Genomic DNA, 25,892 nt, shown 5'->3' with positions numbered 1-25,892 from the left:
TCATGTCTTTCCTTGACCTGAAACAAGCATCCTGGGACCGGTTTCTGGCTAATCAGCAATCATCAGCCAGGCTAGCTTGAATCGAGTGGCAAAGTGATCAAGGGAAACACGTCTGGGTATTCCCTGCCAACTTTTGGCGAACAAAGCAAAACCAAAGGTTATGATGGAGGGAGTGTTGAACATTGCAAGCACTCACACCCAGTCAATTGATCTGGGTTTAATCCATCATCATTCTTTAGCTCACTCCGCCACCCCAGTTCAGACATGGCCATATTTAAATCAGTCTGATCCAGTACCTCATGAGAACAGTCCAGCCCGAACTGCCATGCCATGTCTTCCCTGGACCGGAAACAAGCATCCTGGGACAGGTTTCTTGCTAATCAGCCATCATCAGCCAGGCTAGCTTAAATCCAGTGGCAAAGTGAGCAAGGGACCCAAGTCTGGGCATACCCTGCCAACTTAGGGTGAACAAAGCAAAACCAAAGGGCATGATGGACAGAGTGTTGAACATTGCAAGCACTCACCCCCAGTCAACTGATCTCGGTTTAATCCATCATCATTCTTTAGCTTACTCCGCCACCCCAGTTCAGACATGGCCATCCTGCGAATGTGTATTTTTCTGAAAATTAAATATGTTTTATATATGTATATCTCAAGGTCGATGGAACAATAAATGGGTATATAAGTGTCTAAAAGGATGATATATTTTTTAATTGATTGTATAACTGACTAAGTGTATCTTAGTAAATACATGGATTAGAGTGTAATGTTTAAATATGTAAATATCTGTATCAGTCTCTCACTTTGTGTATAAGTGGCTGCATGGGTTAGTGAGTAGCTACATGAGTGTCTATCGGTTATTAGTTGTTTTTTTGAGTTATCAATATGAGTGTCTGAGTGTCTGTATGATTCGGTGGGGGGTATTACTTAGTGCATAGATGCATGAATGAGTGACTCACTGTATGTGTTGAAGACAGCATGTGTGCAGGACTGTATGGGTGGATGAGTGTGTGTATGTGTGTGTTACTGAGTGAACAACTGTCTCAATAGTATCTCTATGTAAGTAACTACGTATGTTTTAAACTAGTATAACTGAGTATTGGTGTATATAAGTGAGTATATCTGAGAGTGAGAGATTGGAAGAGTTCCTGTATAAATAAGTATGTGTTTCTATCAGTGATTGTTTAAGAAAGTAAGTATGTGTAAATTTCTGTAGAAATAAGTGTGGTGCTGTATAACTGTATATGTAAGTAAATGGATGTTTGATACTTTGTTTGCATGTGTGACTGTGTGAGGAACTCCATGGATGAGTGGGGGTGTGTAACAGGATGTATAGGTGTATGAGTACATATGAGTGAGTACATGTGTGAGTGACTGTATAGGACTGTTGGTGAATGAGTGGATGTGTGTGTAGATCTTGGAATTACTGAATAGGTATGTTGTAACTGGTATTGGTATGTCCATTGTTTTGAAAATGTTAGTTTTTATTTTTGAGTGTGTGTATCAAAGGTTATATTAGGGTGAGAGGAGGTCTGCCACTCTATCACAAGGATGATGTCATCAATGATGTCATCAGTTATGTCATTTGAGATGTCATCAGTGATGTCACTGACCATGTCATTAGTGATGTAATGTGACGTCATCACCAGTGCATTGCAGGCACGCGAGTTATAGTTAGCTCAACTAACTGTAACAGGGGAATTTCTATGGTTTTGCACAAGCGAAATGTCCAACTAACTATAAAACCCCTGAAACCTATGGTTTTTTCAGTGAATTTCTAAGGTTTTTGAAATGCTAATTTCTGACTATAACGTCTGTAAAACCTATGGTTTTTTAAGTGAATATATATATATATATATATATATATATTCTCCATGGTTGGTTCCTTTCGCCACTCCAACAGCGCTCAGTACGGGTGCGGCGCCCTGCAGCTGAACCACGCTGCTGATATCTTGTCCACAGCTCCCTCACAGGAAACAAATGGGTCGCACTCCACGGGTATTCTTTTTGCAGTTTTTTTATTTTATCGTTTTTAAGTTACATTTCCACAGGCAGATGTTCCGATCAATTTTTACATTTTATATTTCATTAGATGCAAATAAAGATGTTGTGACATGATGGTGATATTAAGTTCCCTCTAGTGGGATTAGGAAACAGTATGGTAACAATTTTGACTCCGTTTGTTTCTGAGCAGCTGCATTATTTTGTTTCTAATATTTTCCCTCTGGTGGGATGACATTATATATGTAGGAATCATATAATTAAACTCAGCATTATCGGTATCACTGATTTATAAGTATAATTTGATTCTCACATAGTGTGAGGCTTTCTTAATATCACAGATTCCCCATAATGCTTAATTCCACCTTCATTATTCTAACAACCGCTTGGGTGATTTCACTATTATAATATCACATTTTCGTCATTACTTATTTCTTTTGCACCTGTTAACATCAGTCAACATGGAGTAAATATATATTGGGCGTCACAAAAGTTAAGAAAAGAGAAGTTTTCATAAATGTATATACAGTTCTTCAGATTGATTCAGCCCATAGGGCGTTAAGGTTCGTAGGTTTAGGATATGGCGGGATTCCTTTTGTCTTAAGAGTCTTTCTCTGTCTCCTCCTCGATCTTTCTTGGGGACACTTTCCAGACCAAAGAATTTCAGTTGGCTCCAGTCACTCTGATGATACAGTTCCATGTGCTTGGCTATTGCGTTAGCCTTGTCTTTGTGGATAGTGGCACGCACATGTTCCAGTATGCGTTTTTTAAGTTCACATATTGTGCTGCCCACATACCTCATGGGGCATGGGCATTCCACGACATAGACCACATGGGTTGTTTTGCATGTGATCAGCTCCTTTATCTCCCAGGTCTTTTTGTTGGACATTTGTACCTGTTTAATGGGTTTGGCGATCTGACACACCTTGCAGGCGTAGCACTTCACGAACCCCGTTGTTTTTAGCCACTCATCCTTTTTTGTTTTTTTAAAATGGCTATGGATCAGATGATCCTTGAGGTTCTTTGCCCTTCTGTAGGTGATCGTTGGATGTGGTCCCACCATGTCTTTCACAGTTTCGTCCAGTTGAAGTATTTTCCAATTACGCTTGAGGATATCAGCAATTCTTTTGCTCTCGTTAGAGTAGTCCATTATCATGCGTATGGGTTCCGCTTCCTCTGTTGATTTTTTAGGTTTTCTCTGGAGACATTCCTCTCTTGTTTTTTTATCTGTTCTTTCCCAGCATTTTTTCACAATGCCTTTGTTGTATTTGCGTTTTTCGAATCTTTTCGAGGTTGCAGTGCTATGTTTTTCCCACTCTTCATTTTCGCTGCAGATCCTCCGGATTCTCAAGAATTCCCCATATGGGATACTACTGATCAGGGAATGTTGGTGGAAGCTGGTTGCTTCTAGTGTGGAGTTGGTGGCAGTGACTTTACGATGCAATGTTGTTTGAATTTGGTTCCCTCGAATATAGATCTCAGTGTCCAGAAATACAATCCTCTCATTGCTTATAACATAGCTAAATTTGAGATTTGGTATGCTGTTATTCATGATGTTGAAGTATCTCTGGAAATCCTCTTTGCTGCCATCCCAGATGATGAGTAAATCATCTATATAGCGGGTCCAGCTTATTACTTTATTCAGTGCTGTTTCGTTGCTGTTGCTCCACGCTATTTCCTTCTCCCACCATCCCATCGCCAGCTGAAAGGACCAAGAAAGTCCCTATACAGGAAGGGGTCATAGCCTTATCAGTCAAAGACTCGGAAGCCCTGATGACCCTGATAAACTTAAATGATGATGTGAATCGCGACATCACCCTGGAAGAAGCTTGCGAACAAACAGGTGCAGGATTGAGTGGGATGAAACCTAAATCTAAGTTTTATCCCCAATTGGCACCTGGAAATAAGATTGATCTCTTTCAGGAGGCTGTAACCCAAGACTTATATAAACTGAAAAACATCAAGTACAAAGACAATCTAACAGAATTGGAGAGAAAGGCGCTCGAGGAACTTGTGGCAGACCAACAAATTGAAATAAAAATGGCCGATAAAGGCGGAAATGTGGTAATACTGGAAAAAACGGCATATATCACGGAAGCGCACCGTCAATTAAGAGACACAAAGTATTATGACAAACTGAGAAAAAATCCCACCATGGAAATAAAGGAAATGGTGGATGCAAGACTGTTTGAGTGGTCAGAAAAAGGTCTAATTGACGAAGAAGAAAGGAAATATCTAACGGTAGCGCACCCAGTTACCGCAACCATATATTTTCTACCTAAACTGCACAAGCACGCAAAGATGCCCCCGGGACGCCCGATCCTTTCTGCCAAAGGCTCACTCCTGGAACCCATTGCCAACTACATCGATCACTTTCTGAATCCGTTTGTACTAGACCTGGACTCCTATGTACAAGACACGAGTGATCTGCTCAGGAAACTTGAAAATACTCCATGGCAGGACACGTACCAATTGGTATCCATGGATGTCATCTCCCTTTATACCAACATAGGGAATGACATGGGCCTTACAGCGTGTAACTATTTCCTGAAAGAACGAAAAATGGAATTTTCACATCACAACCAGATGATATTGGATATGATCCAGATCTGTTTAACCAGAAACATATTCATGTTTGGGGACGAACTATACTCCCAAAACAGCGGGACGGCGATGGGATTTTCCTTCAGTCCCAGCTATGCCTGTCTGGCGATGGGATGGTGGGAGAAGGAAATAGCGTGGAGCAACAGCAACGAAACAGCACTGAATAAAGTAATAAGCTGGACCCGCTATATAGATGATTTACTCATCATCTGGGATGGCAGCAAAGAGGATTTCCAGAGATACTTCAACATCATGAATAACAGCATACCAAATCTCAAATTTAGCTATGTTATAAGCAATGAGAGGATTGTATTTCTGGACACTGAGATCTATATTCGAGGGAACCAAATTCAAACAACATTGCATCGTAAAGTCACTGCCACCAACTCCACACTAGAAGCAACCAGCTTCCACCAACATTCCCTGATCAGTAGTATCCCATATGGGGAATTCTTGAGAATCCGGAGGATCTGCAGCGAAAATGAAGAGTGGGAAAAACATAGCACTGCAACCTCGAAAAGATTCGAAAAACGCAAATACAACAAAGGCATTGTGAAAAAATGCTGGGAAAGAACAGATAAAAAAACAAGAGAGGAATGTCTCCAGAGAAAACCTAAAAAATCAACAGAGGAAGCGGAACCCATACGCATGATAATGGACTACTCTAACGAGAGCAAAAGAATTGCTGATATCCTCAAGCGTAATTGGAAAATACTTCAACTGGACGAAACTGTGAAAGACATGGTGGGACCACATCCAACGATCACCTACAGAAGGGCAAAGAACCTCAAGGATCATCTGATCCATAGCCATTTTAAAAAAACAAAAAAGGATGAGTGGCTAAAAACAACGGGGTTCGTGAAGTGATGTCATTTGAGATGTCATCAGTGATGTCACTGACCATGTCATGAATGATGTAATATGTGACATCATCAGCAGTGGATTGCGGGTGCGCGAAATATAGTTAGTAGAACTAACTATATAGGAGCAATTTCAATGGTTTTTTAAATGCTAATTCCTAACTATATAAGACCTGAAACCTATGGTTTTTTAAGTGAATTTGCAAGGTTTTTAAAATGCTAATTCCTAACTATATAAGGCTTGAAACCTATGTTTTTTTCAGTGAATTTGCAAGGTTTTTAAAATGCTAATTCCTAACTATATAAGGCTTGAAACCTATGGTTTTTTCAGTGAATTTGCAAGGTTTTTTAAATGCTAATTCCTAACTATATCAGGCGTGAAACCTATATTTTTTTTCAATCAAATTTCAAAGGTTTTGTAAATGCTAATTCTATTAGCGGATAACGTTTATATATGTTATTATCCTTCTGGGACCACCAGAGCAGCCATCTTGTTTCTCAGGAGAAGTGAGGCACAAGAGAGCACAAACAAGAGTGGAAAACGCAAAAAGGGGGCAGGGTTGAGACCCCCTGACCCCCTAGCCCTTCTCAGGGGGTCCCAGAAGGACCACCAAGTGCAAAGAAAATGTATTTTTTTTTAAATCGTGGGGTACACGCACAGTACGCGTACCGCACGCGTACGGTGCACGTACCTCGAAATTTCTTTTTTTTGCCCTTGGGGGTCCTTTTGGGACCCCTGAGAAGGGCTAGAGGGTTGGGGGTCTCTACCCTGCCCCCTTTTCGTGTTTTCCACTCTTGTTTTGGGCTCTCTTGTGCCTCAGTTCTATTGAAAAACAAGATGGTGGCCAACACTTCCTGGTTTGGACAGTTTGGAATGTTGACAGTCGACTGCCAGTCAATCAGAAACTCGCTCATGCACGTAAGCGTATGCGCACTTACGCGTACAGTGCGCGTACGGTGAGCGCATATAGATATATAATTTGCTCAAATTTAATTTTCTCAACAACTACTAGAGAGATTTTCACCAAATATAGAAAAGGCACTACTGCATACCTGTCCCTACCATTTTGCCAAGCTTGGTGTAATTCCGTTCAGCCGTTCGGGCTGTAGCCGTGTCTAAAGGTCCCATAGAAAATGCCATTTGAAACTTTCAAATTCAATTTTCCCAAGAACTACTGGAGGGATTTTCACCAAACATAGCAAATGCACATCTGCATACCAGGCCCTAACATTTTGCCAAGTTTGGTGTAATTCCATTCAGCCGTTCGGGCTGTAGCTGTGTCTAAAGGTCCCTATAGAAATTAACATGGGGAAAACACATTTTGGGACCCACCCTTTCGGCCCCTGCTTGACGAATCGCCCCGAAACTTTCAGGGAAGGAGCGGAGCTGGCCAAAATTCTGGAAAATTACACACAGATTCCTCAATCGGTGCCAACGTTATTCCCAATAGACTGTTGAGCGCATATAGATATATAATTTGCTCCAATTCAAATTCTCAACAACTACTGGAGGGATTTTCACCAAATATAGAAAAGGCACTACTGCATACCTGTCCCTACCATTTTGCCAAGTTTGGTGTAATTCTGTTCAGCCGTTCGGGCTGTAGCCGTGTCTAAAGGTCCCATAGAAAATGCCATTTGAAAAATTTCAAATTCAATTTTCTCAAGAACTACTGGAGGGATTTACACCAAACATACAAAAGGCACTGCTGCATACCAGTCCCTACCATTTTGCCAAATCTGGTGTAATTCCGTTCAGCCGTTCGAGCTGTAGCCTTGTCAGAATGTCCCTATGGAAATTAACATGGGGAAAACATGTTTTGGGACCCCCCTTTTTTCTCGGCCCCCGCTTGACGAATCCCCCTGAAACGTTCAGGGAAGGAGCGGAGTGCAGCGAGGCAAATTTAAGGAAAATTACAGGCAGATCCCTCAATCGGCGCCAAAGTTATTCCCAATAGAATGTTCGGAATTTCCTATGGTAACTAGGTCCTAACTATATATACCTACTGGCGACCGCCAGTAGGTAATATATATATATATATATATATATACATACATATATATCTTCAAAGTATGTGATGTGTAGTTAAAAATTGTCAATCTTATCTCCCTCTGTGCACTTGCAGGTTCGATATTTTGTCCCTTGATACTCTGGCCATGGTATTGTGGCCTTTCAGTATTTGGTCTCTGATATTCCCTAGCACAAATGCTCTTGTGCTATTTCAATGTGTGTTTGAGTACGGAACCTGCTTGCAAGAATTGTGTGCAATAGTTGTGATGCTGTTTTGCGGGCCTTGGCATATGGGAGTCATACTCTATCAATCAACCAATTAATCATATCATTTATAAAGCGCACTACTCACCTGTGAGGGTCTCAAGGCGCTGGAATGGGGAATGCTGCTACTGCTCGAAATGCCAGGTCTTGAGGAGTTTTCTGAAGGACAGCAGGTCTTGGGTCTCCTGTAGGAAGATGGGGAGGGTGTTCCAGGTCTTGGCAGCAAGGTGGGAGAATGGTCGGCCACCGGAGGTCACTCTTCGGAAGCGGGGGACTGTGGCGAGGGCGAGGTCGGCGGAGCGAAGCTGGCAGGTGTGGGTGTAGAAGCTGAGTCGTCTGTTGAGGTACGTTGGTCCGGTGTTGTGGAGTGCCTTGTGTGCGTAGTGAGGAGTTTGAAGGTTATCCTCTTGTTTACCGGGAGCCAGTGCAGGTCTCTCAGGTGTGGTGTGATGTGGCTGCGGCGAGGGATGTCGAGGATCAGGTGTGCAGAGGCGTTCTGGATGCATTGGAGCCGTCTCAGGAGTTTGGCTGAGAATCCTACGTAGAGGGCGTTTCCATAGTCTAACCTGCTGCTGACGAGGGCCAGGGTGACCGTTCTTCTTGTTTCTGTGGGGATCCACTTGTAGATCCTGCAGAGCATGCGGAGGCTGTTGAAGCAGGAGGAGGAGACGGCGTTGACCTGTTTAGTCATGGAGAGGGTGGAGTCGAGGTTGACCCCTACGTTGCTTGCGTAGTCGGTGGGTGTTGGTGCAGTTCCCAGTGCGGTCGGCCGCCAGGAGTCATCCCAGGCCAAAGGGGTGGATCCGAGGATGAGGGCCTCCATCTTGTCCGAGTTCAGCTTCAGTCGGCTGTTCCTCATCCATTCAGCGACGGCCTTCATTCCTTCGTGAAGGTTGGTTTTGGCGGTGTGGGGATCCTTGGTGAGGGAGAGGATCAGCTGGGTGTCATCGGCATAGGAGATGATGTTGAGGTTATGCTGACGGGCGACGTGGGCGAGCGGTGCCATGTAGATGTTAAACAGAGTTGGGCTGAGGGATGAGCCCTGAGGTACGCCGCAGATGATCTCGGTGGCTTCGGAGCAGAAAGGGGGAAGGCGGACTCTCTGTGTTGTGCCGGAGAGAAAGGAGGTGGTCCAGTCTAGGGCCTTCTCTTGGATCCCGGCATTCTGGAGGCGTGTTTGTAGTGTGTGGTGGCAGACCGTGTCGAAGGCGGCTGACAGGTCCAGGAGGATGTTGGCAGCCGTTTCTATGTTGTCCAGTAGGGACTTGATGTCATGGGTGGCGGCGATGAGGGTTGTCTCGGTGCTGTGGTTGCTGCGGAACCCGGACTGGGAAGGGTCCAGGATATTGTTCTCATCGAGGTAGCGGATCAGTTGTTCATTGACTGTCTTCTCGATGACCTTTGCCGGGAACGGGAGCAGGGAGATGGCCGGAAGTTCTTGGGGTCCTTGGGGTCCGCCTTGGGTTTTTTGAGTAAGGCGTTGATCTCGGCGTGCTTCCATCTCTCCGGGAAGGTTGCTGTCTCAAAGGAGGTGTTGATGACTTTCCGGAGAAGGGGTGCGATGGATGTGCTGGCTTTGTTGAAGATGTGGAGTGGGCATGGGTCTGACGGAGATACAGAGTGGATGGTGTTCATGATCTTGATGGGGTCATCGTCATTGATGTTGGTCCAGGAGGGCAGGCAGTTGGTGAGGATGGTGGTCGTGGGGGCGGAGGTCTCAGTGGTTGTCGTGGCGGTCATGGCGTTGAAGCTGTCGTGGATGTCTGCGATCTTGCAGTGGAAGAAGGCGGCTAGCGAGTAGCACAGGTCTTGCGAGGGTGGGACGTCGTTGGTGTTGGAGCTGGGGTTGGAGAGTTCCTTCATGATGTTGAAGATCTCGTTGCTGTTGTGCGCGTTGTTGTCTAGGCGGTTTTTGAAGGAGGCCCTTTAGGCAGATCTGATGAGGTGATGGTGTTTGCGGGTTGCGTTCTTGTGGGCTGCGTGGCTTTCCGGTGTTCGTTCACGGAGCCAGATCTTCTCTATGTAGAATAATTTATTTTTCCTGGTATGGTGATTGCTCATCTGAGGGTTGCGGAAAAAGGATGGCTGATAAGTGTCAGTGTGGTGATGTTTATGTAGGCTGATGGCTGTGTGTGTTCAGACTATTATATGGATGTTGATTGTCAGGGATGTGTTTGTAGTGCATTTGTAATGCTCTCTTTGTTTGATGGATTTTTACACTGGCATACAGAATGCGGAGTGTGATACTCATGATTGTTGTACATGATTGTTTCCCTTGTAAGTGAGAGGGATGTCTTACATCTCTGCCTTCTCATGTCCTCGTAAAGGAAGGGGAGTATTGTATCTATGCCCTCTATTATGGGTGTTTACTGAGCCTGCTTGAGTGATAATATGTGAATGAAATGTTAAAAGGTCAGTGTGGAAAGTGGGCTTTGGAGGCTTGACAGGGTTTACTTTTTGTAAAAGAATAAGTGCAAGGGCCTAAACTTTTGTCAGTTGTCCAGCGGTGCCTGCTACCTGAAAGCAGCAGTGGCGAAGGTGGTGGAATGGGCAGGGGGATGGGTTAAAAAAAATCTCTTACCTCCCGTCTGGCCGGCTGGCTGGCTGCCGCCTCTTCTACGTCCTCTTCCTGGCTTCTTGTGGGAGACAGGAACAGGAAACACCAGGGCTCCCAGGCTTCCTGCAGTCAATCTCAATGCTGCAATGCAGCATTGTGATTGGTTTGAGCGCCATGACAGGGCTCTCAGCCAGGGGCTGGAGGGGTGGCATGTTCTCCATGCACGCTGTAATGCACGGTATGTGCGCATGTCTGTTTTGGGCAGCCCGAGAAGGCTGGCCAAGCACTCATTCTCACATGGGGAGTGCAAATCACTCCTCCTCTGAGAGCAGCCCCACTCCACAAAGACGATGTAACGGGGAAAACTAAAATGATAATAACCTCCAGTTATTTTATTTTTTATTTTTAACACTGCAAAAAGCAGTGTGGCGAGGCTCCTCCACCTTAGCGAAGGAGTGGCCACTGCAGTCCTCCACTGGCGGCTGTGCTGAATGGTTGGGTTGTCTAGTCTTGATTTGACCTTATTCCTCTTTCTTCCACCAACACTCTTCATACTCCTTTACGACACTCTTGCAGGAACTTTATCATCTTGCTTTTATTTGGTCTTATTTACGAAGTATTCATACTCCTAAATTGAACCAGAATGTGCAAAACACAGACATTCCAATCCTGGCTCTCAGAATCAGAGATGGCATATTTTATCTGTGCAAAGAGCATTTGCAAATATGACAATTCTGTCAGTACGGTGGAATTTCTGCACTTGTTAATTCTGAAGTTTTTGTGTCACATTTCTTGGCATCTAGCCAAGACAATGACAAGTGACTGAGTTTTAGGAACTCTCAACCATTTGATAAATACAAACTTAGTCAAAATATCAATTCTGAGTAGAAAGATCCTTCGATCGCATTTAAATGAGTGGCACTTTCTGGACAACCAACAGTCCTATGAAAGACAGGGAAAATAGCAGATTCAAAACATCTTTTCACCATACATAGCCACACTCTAGGAAATGCACAAGAAATCTTTTAAATTTCTTTCTAGTGAAAAGCACCTGTATAGTTGTAACTATAAAACCAAACGTTGAAATTGCAGTCATTTTAATTATTAAATTAAATATAAACAAAATGATTCAAGGTTTCATTATGAATTTGCAACAATCTGCTAAAACTCCTACCTCCTTGTTAGCTAAATTTTCTCTAGAACATAGCCTGTAAGAGCGTTATCGCAGAGGCAGCCCCAGAAGGGGGCCTCGAGGGCCAGTGCGATAACTGACGCCAGAGCCCTGCAAGGAACTGGTTTTAGCCGCCTGGAAGTGCACTGATGCAGAAGAGGAGCTTCCATTGCGCCAAATTCGAGCCAGAGAGACGCCTAATCACATGGCCAATGGGGGGTCAGGTGATGTTTGAACCCCTAATCATTGTGTAATCCCAGTAGCGGCGGGAACAGCGTGGGGGGGATATGTGGCACCGCTTCCTACATTTCAGCTCACTACTATATCGTGGAGCTGGGAAACGGCGGCAAAGATTTTCAATGACCGCGAGGATCGTGGATCAACAGCTTACAGGTTTCTATCCCGGTGCAACTCTCGCCAGATGCTTTCCTTCGTGCTGGCTTGGTGTGGCGTTACAGCGTGTGGCATCTGGCGTTTGGCTTGAAACCCCTTTTCCCCCTCCATTGCGGAAGACATCGAAGGTTCAGAGGGAAAAGGCAGTGGGCAGTGTGCGGGCCCTCCCTCTCCCCCACCCAACACTGGAAAAGGACAATTGGCTGCCTTTGCATCATGGCACCTGGAAGCAGAGAAAGGCAGGAGGCGGCGGGCAGGATCCCCTCTCCCCTCTCCGTCACAGAAGGCATTGCTGCGAATAGAGGAACAGGCAGCGAGGAGAAAGGTGAGCGAGCTGGCGCCCCTCCCAAGGTGTGGTCTGGCATTGAAACCTGGCCCGCCTACACAGTGCAACAATGTAATCCAGGCGGTTGGGTTAATCCAACTTTAATCAATACAACCTGGTATAGTGTTCCACAAAAATTTGCTGAGAGTTGAATCCTTGTTCTCGGATGCAGAGAACGCTTGTTTCTAATCTTAACGGCTAGGCGACCCAACCTCACGAACCGAGTTAAGAGTCCAGTAAGAGGCTAAAAGGATTGTTGTGGCTGTCTTTAAACATGTACACACTTTTCCCATCAATAATGCAACTGGGGCTTGTGTAAAGCACTCTGGTCGTCCCCCGGGTGGATTTGAACATCAGCAACAGTGGTGCCCCAATTTTGAAAACAAAGAAGAGGGGTGAACATGGGACACAGGGTCTCTCACTCCTCAGACCATAATTTATGAATTACTTCATGATTTATGATCCTGTGTAATAAAAAAACAATTGCGCAAGTGTTGGTGCATACTTAAGGTGATAGCACCCCGCCGCATTAAATAATACAGCAGCTTTTAAGTTAAAAGCTGGTTCTAGGATGGTAAACCGCAGCAGAGGGGGCCAACCAGCAGACATAGGAGACTTGCTGCAGCAAATCAGGGCAGCATCTGAAGCACATGGTACCGGCTGGCTGCAGACAGACCTGGAGGAGGTGGCAGTAGAAGGAGCTAGACAACCAGTGGCAGCCACGGGTTCTCCAGCTCCCTGGAAGAGGCCAAGGGCTCCAGCGAAGACACTAAGGCAGCTGGCAGCCAAGAGAGGGTCCAAGAGAGACGGCCTGCTGCCTGTAGCCAACCTGGCACCAGCAGTGCCGAGGGGAAGTGCCAACACAACGAGTGGTGAGCATATCGGCACAATGGTACAGGAATGCTTGAAGTCATTTGTTCCGTTGTTAGTTAATAGCCTAGGCGCAGAAGGGTTGGGGGCTACAGGCACTTCACCTCAAGAAGGGGTGTTGGGCTGCCATGGCATCTTATTAACCCTGGCAGCTCGCGACAGGAATGGTTATGGAACCAGTCGGGTGAGTCAACAGATCCTTGCACCCAAGCGCCAGAGACAGAGAGGGGGATGGCATCCCCAATAGAGGCATGGGGAAGTGCAAACCGAGCAAGTAACCAAGATATAACCGGTCAACCCCCTGAGGCATACACTAGGTCATCACTGGGCCTCTCATCCTTTACCACAAGGGCCACTGAGTTAGCAAGCCTCATCCCTTTGGCGGTGAAAGAGAATATGAAGAAAGTAGTAAATAGTGTTTTCTCATTGTTGGAGATCCAATTAAATGGGCTTGACCTAACAGTGTGTGATAAGAAGGATGAGAACAGGAGAGAAAGGAGAGGAAAGAAAGAAGTTTTGATAATTGGTTGGATGCCTTCAGAATAATGGCCTGCATTATTGTTGAGAGATTTTCGCAGAAGGCAATGGATCTTTGGCTGTAAGAAGCCAATATACACGGGGCACACAGGAAGTTCCCAGGAGAGGCATGGTTGGAATATAACGGCTAAAAATGCAGACCCACCCTGAGATGGAGTGGAACAAGGATAACGTGTCCGGTTATATACATAAAATGATAGTGGTGAAAGAGGTCAAAACAAGTGCAGGAAAGGGTGAACAGCCCTTTTGGGGTTTCCTTCCACAGAGGGAAGGAAAGGTCATTTCACATTCTCAAAACGTATAATAATTGGAAAACCCCACCCACCAGCGGGCCAGCCGCCATCTGCTGGAAGTACGAGGCCAATAAATGCACCTGGGGATCCTCTTGTAAGTTTCAGCACATATGTTCCATCTGTGGGGGGGACACCAAGCAGCAGGGTGCAGACGCAGGAAGGAGTAGTGAGGGAGAATGAGAAAAAAAAGGAGCAAACACTGACATAGGGGGTGCAGGAGGACTAGAGGAACTGAGCAGTTTTTGGCTAGCCATATCCCCCATTAACACGCCCCAGCTAAGGCAGCTAGCTAACAAGTACCATAACGGAGAGTGCACAAGTATACTAGTGAAAGGTTTTGATGAAAGTTTTGTTATACCATGTGAAGGCACTCTACCCACGGCCAATCCCAACAATCTAAAAGTAATGATGCAGCATCCAGAGATAGTGTGTCAAAAAATGGAGAAAAAGAGAAAGTGAAATCCCTTTGGAAGGATTGAAGGGCCACTGACCCTCCCGGTATCAAAGGGATTGGTGATCTCTCCATTGGGGTTGTTATTTTGACAAAGCAATGCAAATGGGATGTCCTGTGTCCTGCACATATTTTTTTAGCAGTTTAGCACCTTTTTGGAATGGGATTTGCATGACCAGCACCCAGCAGGGGGGCACGCTGCAGTACCTAGATTAATTTTTGTTCATAGGTCCCCCAGGTCAGAGGAGTGTGGTTAGAACCTTGCAGCATTCCGAGCGTTTTCAGGGGGCTTGGTGTGCCACTAGCAGCAGACAAAACAGTAGGTCCATCCACACAGCTCACATTTTTAGGGATTGAGCTTGACTTAGTTGCAGGAACGTCCTGGCTCCGAGATACTAATGTAAGAGAATTCAGGGCCGACGTACGAAATGTGTACGGTAGAGGGAGCCAACCCTTCACGAGTTACAACTGCTTATTGGAAAGCTCCACTTTGCAGCCAGGATCATCCCTGCCGACAGGGTCTTTGCCAGACGCCTAACTTAGTTTACTGCATGGCTTATGCATAGACACCACCATGTCAGGTTGGGGGTAGGGGTCAAGCACGACCTCAATATGTGAGACACATTTCTGGCTGATTTTAATGGCCTGTTAAATTGGAGAGATGGTTGGGTAACGGCCAGGCAGATCGCCTTGTCCACAGATGCTTCTGGTAGCACTGGCTTTTGGGCAATTCTAGGTGACAAGTGGTGCGCAGGGCGATGGCCAGACAGCTGGCGTAGACTGGGGGTCACAAGCAACATCACATTTCTAGAGTTTTTCCCCATTATAGTGGCCCGACGGTCTGGAAGCAGGATTTGAGGGACATGAAGCAGATGCTCTGGTCTGAAAATAAAGGAGTAGTGCAGGTCGATCAACATAGGCACAGCCAGGTGCCCTGACACATTGAGGTTAATGCTTAGCTTTGTTCACTTACAGTTTGAAGGAGAGATAGAGCTGAAAGCGCACCATCTACAGGGGGTGGAGAACGAAGTGGCAGAGGCCCTCTCCCAGTCACAGATGAACAGATTCAGGGACCTGGCACCAAGGGCGGAGAAAGACAAGACCCCCTTCCCCAAAAACGTATGGTCCCTGGCAGGACGGACTCGTCAGTTCTAGTGAGCCAAGGGCTTACTCCCGACACAGCCACGCACTACAAGAAATACACAGAGACAGTGATGCAAATAGGTAATATCCAGACACTGGCAACACAGGTGAGACGCAGGGGGCAGTGGAACAGTTCATTCAGTGGGTATTTACTAACAGGAGGTAAAGGTCCTGGGTCCAGGCCCACTTGTCAGCAATAACTCCTTTCGCCAAGTTAATCACGGGACAGGATCCCGCTGCTTCCTACTACATCAAGGTAGCAATGGAGAGTTGTAAGCTGTCAGAAAGGGTAAAAGCGGATAACTGGATACCCATAGACTTCAATAGATTGGCGTTACTCATGGATGCGCTGGGGAAATAGCAAAGGACACATATGAACTGAACATGTTAAAAATAGGCTTTGCGACCGCATTCTTTGGGGCATTTAGGGTTAGGTAGGACAGGCTCCGAGGGGCACTGCCTTCAAGCAGCCGATGTCAGGCCTGGGGTGTCTGCAGTAGAACTGCGGCTAAGAAGGTCAAAAACTGACCAGGTGGGCAAAGGGATAGTAGTAAGGCTGGAGTGCATCTCAGACCCCAAATGCTGCACAGTAGGCTGCCTGCTGACCTACATGGCATCACGCCTGGTGAGGGAGGGCCCCCTGTTCCAGCATAGAGATGGGAACCTCTTAAGTAAATTCCAGTTTACGGCTGTGATGCACCAATCCCTGGATTGGGCAGGCCTCTCGCCGGCCTCCTTTGACTCTCATTCATTTAGGATTGGGGCGGCGACCACTGCTGCCCGAGGTGGGGATCAAGGCCCTCAGCGGGTGGAAGTCCAAGGCTTACAGGACTTACGTGAGACCCCATGGGGAAGGAGAGGTAGGGGGCATGACCACAGGAGTATGTGGTTTCCTGACATTGTGAATTTTGCCTCAGCAGGACGGCGGCACCCTCGGCTGTTATGGGTAGTGGGGTCACTCATTTGTTTCTCGGGTGAATATGTGGTGGAAGCGGGGAGGCCACAGGCAGCGAGGCAGGCCGGGCAACACATGCGTCAGATTTATTTATTTATTTATTTAAAGAGTTTTATATAGCGCTGGCTAGACCCGGAGGTATCAGAGCGCTTTACATGAGGTTCAACAGAATTACAAGATTACATCCGTTACAATATACAACAGTTGCTAGAAAAACAATTACAAGATCATTGAGAACGAGATAAGTGGAGTATAGAGGGGAAGGGGTTAAGGGGAGATACAGCAGAAAGACGAAGGAAGGTCTGCCTAAAGTCCGGCTGGGTAGGTGAAGGTCGAGGGGGGGTCCCAAAACCCATCTCCTCTATAGCTATCAGGTAGCTCCACTGGGCTTTGGCCAAATAGCTAGGTCTCAAGGGAAACATAAAACGTGCATGGAGAAGGAGGAGGAGAGACATCGAGGGAGGATGGGGGAAGAGATGACAGGAGAGATGAAAGGAAGTCTGGCTGAAGACCGACTGGGTAGGTGACGTCCAAGGATGGAATCCCCGACCTTTCTCCCCTATAGCTAAACCAGGTAGCTCCATCGGGCATCAGGCAAAATAGATAGATCTCACATGCCAAGGGAACATTCACGGGTAATCAGGGTGGGGACTAGGGCCAGGACAAGGTGAGGACAGAGGTCAGTAGCAGGTAAGTGGAGAGTAGATACAGCAGAGAGACGGAGGAAGCTCTGCCCAAAGTCCGGCTGGGTAGGTGAAGGTCGAGGGGGAGTCCCAAAACCCATCTCCTCTATAGCTATCAGGTAGCTCCACCGGGCTTTGGCCAAATAGCTAGGTCTCAAGGGAAAACATAAAACAAGCATGGAGAAGGAGAAGGAGAGACATAGAAGGAGAATGCAGGAAGAGATGACAGGAGAGATGAAAGGAAGTCTGGCTGAAGACCGACTGGGTAGGTGACGTCCAAGGATGGAATCCCTGACCTTTCTCCCCTATAGCTAAACCAGGTAGCTCCATCGGGCATCAGGCAAAATAGCTAGATCTCACGTGCCAAGGGAAAATTCACGGGTAAGCAGGGTGGGGACTAGGGCCAGGACAAGGTGAGGGCAGAGGTCAGTAGCAGGTAAGTGGAGAGGAGTAGAGCAGGGAGGAAAGAAAGAATTGCAGATGTTGTATAAGGGTAGGCGCAGTCGCCCAGGTATGAGATTGGACCAACTTCCAAAAGTGCTCACGGAACTGCAAGGAGATGCAGACTGGCACACAGACGTGCTGATTATCCATCTAGGTGGGAACGATTTAGCCCGGCTGGGGAGAAATGAGCTACTCCTTGCCATCCAGGCAGATCTAACAGAGGCAGCTCGGTGCTTCAGGAGTACCATCATCGTTTGGTCTGAGCTGATTAGCAGGCTGGTGTGGTGAGGGGCAGAGTTGCATAAGGCAGTCAAGAACTCGAAAAGGAAACTGAATAGCGCTTTAAGCTAATATTGCAGGACCAATGGCTTGGAGAGCATTCGGCATGGCCTCATCCACCCAGGCCGCCCGGAGCTCTACGGGTGTGTTGGGGTGCACCTGTCAGAGGAAGGCATGTGTGTATTCTGGAACAACCTGTGAGGTGCAATGGTTTTAGCAAGCAGCACCTAACATAGAATGAGGATGAAATACTGTCAGCACAGGCAGAGCTGCAGGAAGACATGAGCCTCCCTAGAGGCATGGTGGATAAGAGGGGTTCATTTGGTTGGTAATGGAGCCACACCGACAGGGCGGTGTGTAGAAGGAGTGCCACTCACTTTGGGATGCCTTAGGGTAGGGTGAGTAGGCCTGACAAGAGGGGGTAGCAAATGGAGAGGGCGCTCACAGCCCAGACCCCGCCAGATGGCAGGGCACAAAAAGAGACTAGCAAGGGAGCAACTTGTGGCCACTCTCCGGGAAGAGGTTACTCCCACGAGCAAAGGGGTGTGGAAACCAACAGAACAAGGCTGGATCCCAAAAGCGGCAAGGAAGGAGATACACCTGCAAAACAGCAGAATAACGAACTGTCAGGGTGATTTATGACTACGATATGCAAATGAGTTGTGACAAGCAAGCAATTTATGACCACATTATGATTTATGACACAAATGATTTACGATGCCAGAATGATTTATGACAAGGAATTTATGATGAGCAACTAAATGATTTATGACCCCCCATTGCATGATAGTTCGTGATAATGATTAATGACCCTGTACATAAATGTATGTCCAGGGGATTGCAAAATAAGTATGTATATATGTATATTAAAACTGCAGCCAATATTGACCACAAACTACAACGAGTGTTGGCTGTCCTTTGGTAATTCACATATAAGAAGGTTTGCATGCAGTCCTGGAATGGGCACAGTGCGGGTGTTAAATGTTCGGGCATTTGCCCTCATACCTTAACATAACAAACAGGCATACTGTTCTGAAATGCAGGGAGCTAGCATGTTATCCAGCAGATAAAGAGCGAGGCTGACTGGTTTAGCTGATACTCTCCCAACACCCACCCAGATCCCATCTGACGTGCTTCCACAGTCTGGAAGCCTGGAATGACATCTGCCTAGTTAATGTAGTATCATAACCTTATATACCTGTTCTTTGGATTGTTTTGATAAGCAATTATAACATAAGGGTCTTTTGTTGAATATTTATGGAGGTAACAATCCGCAATTAAGTCAGATGCTCTTTCGCCCTAGTTCTGTCAAAAATAGGGTCTTGTGGATTTTTGGAAAAACACCTGATAATGCACAAGGTGAAATACGGTTCAAAGCGAAATTGCTGGGCAATCATTGCGAAAGGCGGCATTAAGGTCTTTGCAAAGTTAATAATGTGCACTGGAAAATGAATTCATGAAAAACATTCACATGAAATCGAACTCGAATAGATGAACACATCACATGTCTACATAACAGAAGCAGTGAGATAAAAAAAAATGAGAAAACATGAGGTTTATGTGGTCAACTGGACGTTCCGCATGAAACCCACGTAAAAACATGGTTGAGCATCCGCAAATTCAGCATCAACCCTCTCATATTACACTTCTTTGTTTTGTAAAATATTGAGTGAGTCAGATGTTTTTAGAATTTGAAAAGTAACTTTTAATGTAGCTTCATGTTTTTTAGGATATTTGGGTGGAACATTTTTGGGGTTGTACATGTCTATTTTCTGACTTTAACAAATGCAGAATGAGTCCAAACCCCAAATTCAAAACTGCACTGAACAATTGAACCTGTGTATTATTTAACACTAGATGCGACGTCATGTTGAGGTTGTAACCAACCCATGCCTTGTTTTATTTTACAGATTCGGAATGTATTAAGCTTCTTAACAGTTTCTGAACGTCAACATGGGATACTTAAAACATAACAGGTAAGAAAAACCATTCGAATAAATTGATGCACCCTTATGCGACACCGCCCCAAATCTATTACAGAATCGAAGCAGATAATATTTGACTGCTTTCTCAACAAACATCCACTCCTGTCACGTGTTGCCGCACTTATTTTCAAACGATAGCCCTAACTCAACCGCTTTGATTATATTTTTCATTTGTTTAACGTTACAAGGATTCGACATAAGTTTTTGTTTTGTAGGTGCTAGCTTATTTTTTAAGCACGGCTTTCTGCAGTGCCGGGCGTGCAACAAATTGCCTGATTTCCCACATATAAAGGCAGACGTCGTTTTCAACGTTAGTGCTTGAAGCATATAAGTGCCCATTGCCCAGTCATAAATATTTTAGCAATAAAGTTGGATCACTAGCTGTGTACTGTCACTCAATGCTAGAGGACTCATTTCCACAGGTCAGTGTAAATGACACTGGTCTGTGATTAAAATGTAGAATGTTGTCCACCACTGATTTTACAATTATTTGCAGGCCAGCGATGACTGGGAAATGCTGGTCTAGCTGTTAGGGATTTTAGACCACACATACGTTTTGGCTGTGGGGTCCTATATTCCAGTCGAGATCACATTATTAACTTTGTTTTGTCCCTAGTTAGCGAAGACCTTTAAATTTTACAAAATTATTTATATATATAATATGTTTACTTATATGGGCTTTCAGACATTCCTCTTCTATTTGCCTGTTGCGTCATTCACATTGTTGTTTCGGGCCCAAAGGGGGAGGGGGGGGAGGAAAGCACAGACCAGAGACTCAAAATTAGGTGTGATGAAGGCCGCTTTATTGGAAGCAGGTGCACCTTAAGCAATGAAAACCCTTGGCCGGCGCCGTACAAAACTATACCTCACTAAATATGCAATTTCCTGACAACACCCCCCACCCCCTCCTCTAACTGGTTCCCTCAATCCACAAACAGTAAACAATTAGCAGAAACGTCAATTTGCCTCTCCACCTGGCTAAATCCTTTATTATGCTTGACCTACCCCCCACTAATCCCACAACCGATCTCCTACACTTCCCCCATATATTAGGAAGAACCGCCCCAAGGCAAAAATTCACCCCACACCTGCTCCAGCGACACCACCAACCCCACAACCATTGAGCAAAACTAGATGCACCGGCCCCCAAGAAAACTCCTTCCAAAAACCACCGCACACCGCAAAAAACCCCACCTACACCCGAAGAAAAGCAATCGCCCCTCCCCCCCAGCCCCCCAGGCCCCATACTTGAAAACCCCCCCAATCAACTTGATCGAAACCCAGGGAGGGAGGGTGGGAAATTAATTACCTCCGCCACACCCCCGCCCGGCTGCTGTGTCACCAGCCACCTTCTTTCTAAAATGGTGGCCTGTGCTCGAGATGTCCGGATATAAAGGGGGCCAGCCCAAAACCAGCCCACCCCAGCCCAAAGCTACCAAGTAGCCCAAAACCAGCCCACGTACGGTGCTGGCTCTACCCCCCCTCCCCCGGCCCCAAAACTCCCCGGGGGTGGCAGGCCTCCCGCTGGTCCGCCGCCCCCCCCCCCAAAGCCCCATTCGCACACTACAGCGTGGGACAAGGGATCAGTCCACTTCCGCCACTGGAAAACTTCACTGTTAGTGACGACATAGCACCCTTCCACACCAAGCACATCCACACACAAAGTAGCTGTCTACATTGCCAGGACTGCAAGGTGGTCTTTTTGAGACCAGAAGTGACTTTTGGTTTTGGCGAATATTATTATTTTTTTATTGTTAAGGACCCAGTATCTATCCCAACAAAAAAGGTTTACAACCACTATGACTAAAACCAGCACTGGCAAAGTAAAAAGGCTGATAGTCAATGCCGGACCTATTGGCTTTGTCATTGCGTGTTTTTCGGTTTTGGCGTTACCCACGATCTTTTGATTTCATTAAAATAATTAACTTACTAATAGGGGCATTTAGGAAGGCTTCTTCTCCCATTTGTCTGTTATTGTATGATTAACTTTTTACACGGCCTACAGCAATGATCTTGGGGCACTGGTCAGCCCGTTTCAGGCATTGCCTGACTTCACTGTGAATGCCGCATTCTGCTCTTTTCCAAAGAGCACATCCACACAAAGTAACATGGCAATGTGTGTTTTTAGGACCAAAAATATTTTTGTTTGGCCACGGTTTCTTTTCAGATTGGCAATTACATTGCAGCTTCCGCAGCAAAACAGTTTTGCAAATCCCATGACAAAATGAAATGAACATTTACAAAACCAAAAAGCTGGCAGGTGTAATCCTATTGGCTTTGTCAGTGCTTGTTCTATTATGCCTAATCCCTTCCTCTCACAAACTGGACTAGCTTAAAATTGTAATTTTAACGACACACTTAAGGAAAGCTTAAAATATTACTAAGTATGGAATGCTAAAATTTGCAATGCAAAATAGTCCCAGAATGGTTCCAGTAGTACACGCTTTTCTGTCTTTCGTTTTCCTGAAAATTATATCTTGCAACAGTGTAAATGCATAGGGAAAAAATTATGCTCTAGCCGGTGGTGATTGATTTTTACAAGAATACTTAGTAGACAGGAAGTATTTCAATACTATACAGTTTCCTTCTTTATATGTATCTTCGACATCAAAAAAGGGACAGGGATGATCTCGAACGCTGCTGTTCTCTATCATTTTCGAATCAAGGGTTTTCTAGTTCGGGTTTGGCATTGGCACCCCCATTAATTCAGATGTATCATGTGCTGCAGCTGTGTAATTCTAGTCCCTGTTGGGTCACCATGTTTTTAATTGTCAGTTGTCAATTATAACAGCTCAACAAAGAAGATTATAAGAATCAGAAGGAAGTTAACAGGCTGTTGATGCCATGCGATAGTGTCTCTGGCCCCTGGCCTTGGTAGGCATCCACCTCCAATAACAGGGTCATGTTCTAGTGCATGCAGAGTTATTCAGAAACCCCCATCAGAACCACCTGTTGTCAACTACCAGGAGTAGTGCACAGTGGCGTAACGCAAAATAATGGGGCCTCCCTGCAGAATGTGATGAGGGGCCCCCCAGCCTCCCATATATGACAGATATTCATTCGCTTGGGCTGAATGAGGCCCGTCTTTGAGAGCAGGAGACCCTCAGGAGGGATGGGGTCTAACCTATGTCGCAGGGGCTGCAGTGAACTGCGTTATGCCCCTGGTAGCATATCCATAAGTTGATGTAGGGACCAGATCTACGACTGGTTTTAGCGGTTGCAAACAGAGAGTCAGGCCTTTTGCGACTGCTAAAATGGCTTCTGGCATGTACTGACCCTAATTTGCAAGTCGGTAACCTATTAACGACTTGCGAAATAGGGTGTGCGAGTCACTATTAGGGAGAGGTGTGCCAAGGCCGTCCCTTCCTAATAGCAAGTTGCAGAGTCTTTAAAAAAAGAATCACGAGTTGGGCTGAACTGTGGGAGGAGAGAACGATGGAGTCATGTCCCAGAGTGCCTGACCTTAAAATGGCGCCCGCAGAGGACGGCAAAATCAGGTGATCATCACTGATCAGAAAATAACACATGGCTGTAGTAGGGAAAGAGGACTACCCAACAAGAAAGACAAAGAAAGGACTACAAAGGGCTATTTTAATGCATAGGTTAAGAACAAGGGAAAGAGGACTACGCAGATAGAGAGATAGAGAAAGGAAGTAAGATCACTGCAAAGGCTGAAATAATAGGCAGCCATCTTGAAATAATCGTGGAACAATCTTGAATACGAACTCAGTTCTGGATATATAGATAAATAAAGCATAAGGTATCCCATAAGAAATTGAAAATAGGGCCTATCTAAAAGATTACGGGAGCTTTCAAAGGATCAGTGTATTAGAGTATAATACAGCATTTTATTTATTTATACCACACACGACCAATCAACTACCATGGTGGACAATGGCTTAGAACCTGTAGGCATGAATTCCCACATCATAAGGTATCCTACCAGAATTTCCAATAATGCAGCGAAAAAATTCAAACATAACCTGCTGAGGAGAAACCCAGACACGCTGATATCTGACCCCACATCCAACATAATTAGAGGCACTATAGTGAATGCCATGATATTCTTTACAAGGAGAATGGCTAAATGGCGCTATGCCATTACTAAGTGGCTAAACGTAAAATCCATTACCAATATTGCCCACGGCACTAAAATCCTGAGAAAATCAGCTCCAAGATGCAGAGCTGACCTCAGCATAACTCTGTACAAGAATGGTATAGTGGTATAGTGCTAATACAAGCCTCGAACAACGAATTAGAAAAGTTTGATAACATATTCCCAACATTAAAAGGGGACACGGAGAGCACAAGAACGAAACAACACATAAATCAACAAGAAGACAGCCCGGATACCAGGAACACTACACACACAGACAACATACTAATCAGAGAACCACAGGATACTCAACAGGTTATGCAAGTAACAGACACTAGCCGATTAAGAAGCACATCGTCCAGAAATGAACCAGTGATATCGGAAACTGATACGCAATAGTTGAATAACAACATAGAAACTCAGAAGGAAGATGCTACATCCCGCCACGTTCAGGAAGCATCTCCGTCGACTAGGCTTCGCTCTGAAACTCGAGAAAGCCCAGATATAGAAAACCCCACCACAGCCATACCCCACTCTACTCCAGCGCAAAGAACCACACAAAGAACACCTAGTACGGCGAGAAAATTATCTCTCCCAAACACTGTAGTAAATACACAAAATCAGGATAGAACATCCGACATAACTAATACAGGTAGAACAGATAACCAAAATAATCCCAAAATGATAAGAATCGAGTTGAAAAAAACAGAACACAAAAAAAAGGAAAGACTAAAGGTGGATCACACATCAAACGGGGTAATACAACAAACACATCTCCTCAAACCATGAGAGTCTGTGAAGATCTTCAAACAAAAATGAACAACATGTCGCAAGACATTCGAAGCTCTCTGCAAGAGATAGGAAAACTTTATGAAATTACAGAAAACACACAAAAAAATAGAGCGCATCTTAGAGCTAATACATCATTCGCAAAGAAAAAAGGAAGGAGACTGCGATGCCTTTATCAAAGAGGCATAATTGACCAGATGGGAAACCTAAAGACTTAACGGAAGAAGAAACCTTATCTCTACTAAGGTACTATGAGATTTCGGAAAGCAGGAGAGGAGAGGAAATCAGAACAGTCCAGATCAATGGCAATAGAAAGATTAGGCTGAATGATAGGAAACCCAACCTCAATTACTTACAACAAGTTCAGATAATCTCAGAACCGCCAATCTCGACCCCAAACTGCGCTGAAAAACAGTTGAAATGCCTTCTGATCAACTGCAGGTCCGCAGCCAAACATGCTTCTGACATAGCTGACCTCACCATTAGTCAAGGAACTGACCTGACAATCCTCTCAGAATCATCATCACCAGTTTTGGACCTACTAGTGCCCCCTCAATATAACATTGCGAGACTGGATAGACAAAAAAAGAAAGGGGGTAGCATAGCCTGCATACACCGATCAGATATAGAAATTGGCCAAATCCACTCAGAACCTCTCAATGAGTGCGAATACCTAGGTTTCAATATAACAACGGACAACAACCAAATATGCAACATGCATGCACTTTACCACCCACCTGGTAACAATACGCCGTTCATAGAACAACTTATGGAGATCATCACGACAAATCATAACACTGACGCGAACAACATATTCTTAGGGGACCTTAATCTACACTGGAACGACAACAATGACAAACAAATAAAATATGTTAATTATTTCCTAGCTTATTCTTTTGCAAGCGTGTACACAGCCAACTCACTCGAAAGGAGCTACATTGGACTGGATAATTGCAAAAAACGAGAACATTACAGGCCTATCAATAGAGCCATGCGACTGGTCAAACCACCATGCAATAACTTTCATGATTCCCACTTGGAAAAAGAATAAACACACGCAACCTAATAGAGTTAAAAAGTGGATGAGAGACACTAACGATTCGAACATTGAACTTTTATTAGAAAATTGTGAGAAGAACCTAGACCCACCAAAGAACCTACAGAATGTGAATGAGCTAACG

General features: G+C 45.3%; 1 protein-coding gene across 3 annotated transcripts in view; it reads left to right on the top strand.

Moving 5' to 3' along the window:
* Positions 1–25,892, top strand: part of LOC144771763 (arylsulfatase D-like) — a 713,936-nt gene that overhangs the window by 284,622 nt on the left and 403,422 nt on the right. For 2 of the 3 annotated variants that reach the window (XM_078656058.1, XM_078656061.1), the window contains exon 1: positions 19,756–19,817. The exons of the other annotated variant lie outside the window; for it this stretch is intronic. In XM_078656058.1, coding sequence (XP_078512184.1) covers positions 19,795–19,817 — 23 coding nt within the window. In that variant the 5' untranslated portion in view covers positions 19,756–19,794. Of the gene's footprint in view, positions 1–19,755; positions 19,818–25,892 lie in introns of those variants that run through there. 3 annotated transcript variants of the gene reach the window in all.

This window comes from Lissotriton helveticus, chromosome 8 (genome assembly GCF_964261635.1).
Source record: "Lissotriton helveticus chromosome 8, aLisHel1.1, whole genome shotgun sequence".
NCBI classification, from domain to species: Eukaryota; Metazoa; Chordata; class Amphibia; order Caudata; family Salamandridae; genus Lissotriton; species Lissotriton helveticus.
The sequence above is the reverse complement of the archived record's forward strand: the minus strand, read 5'-3'. Positions and strand labels throughout refer to the sequence as shown.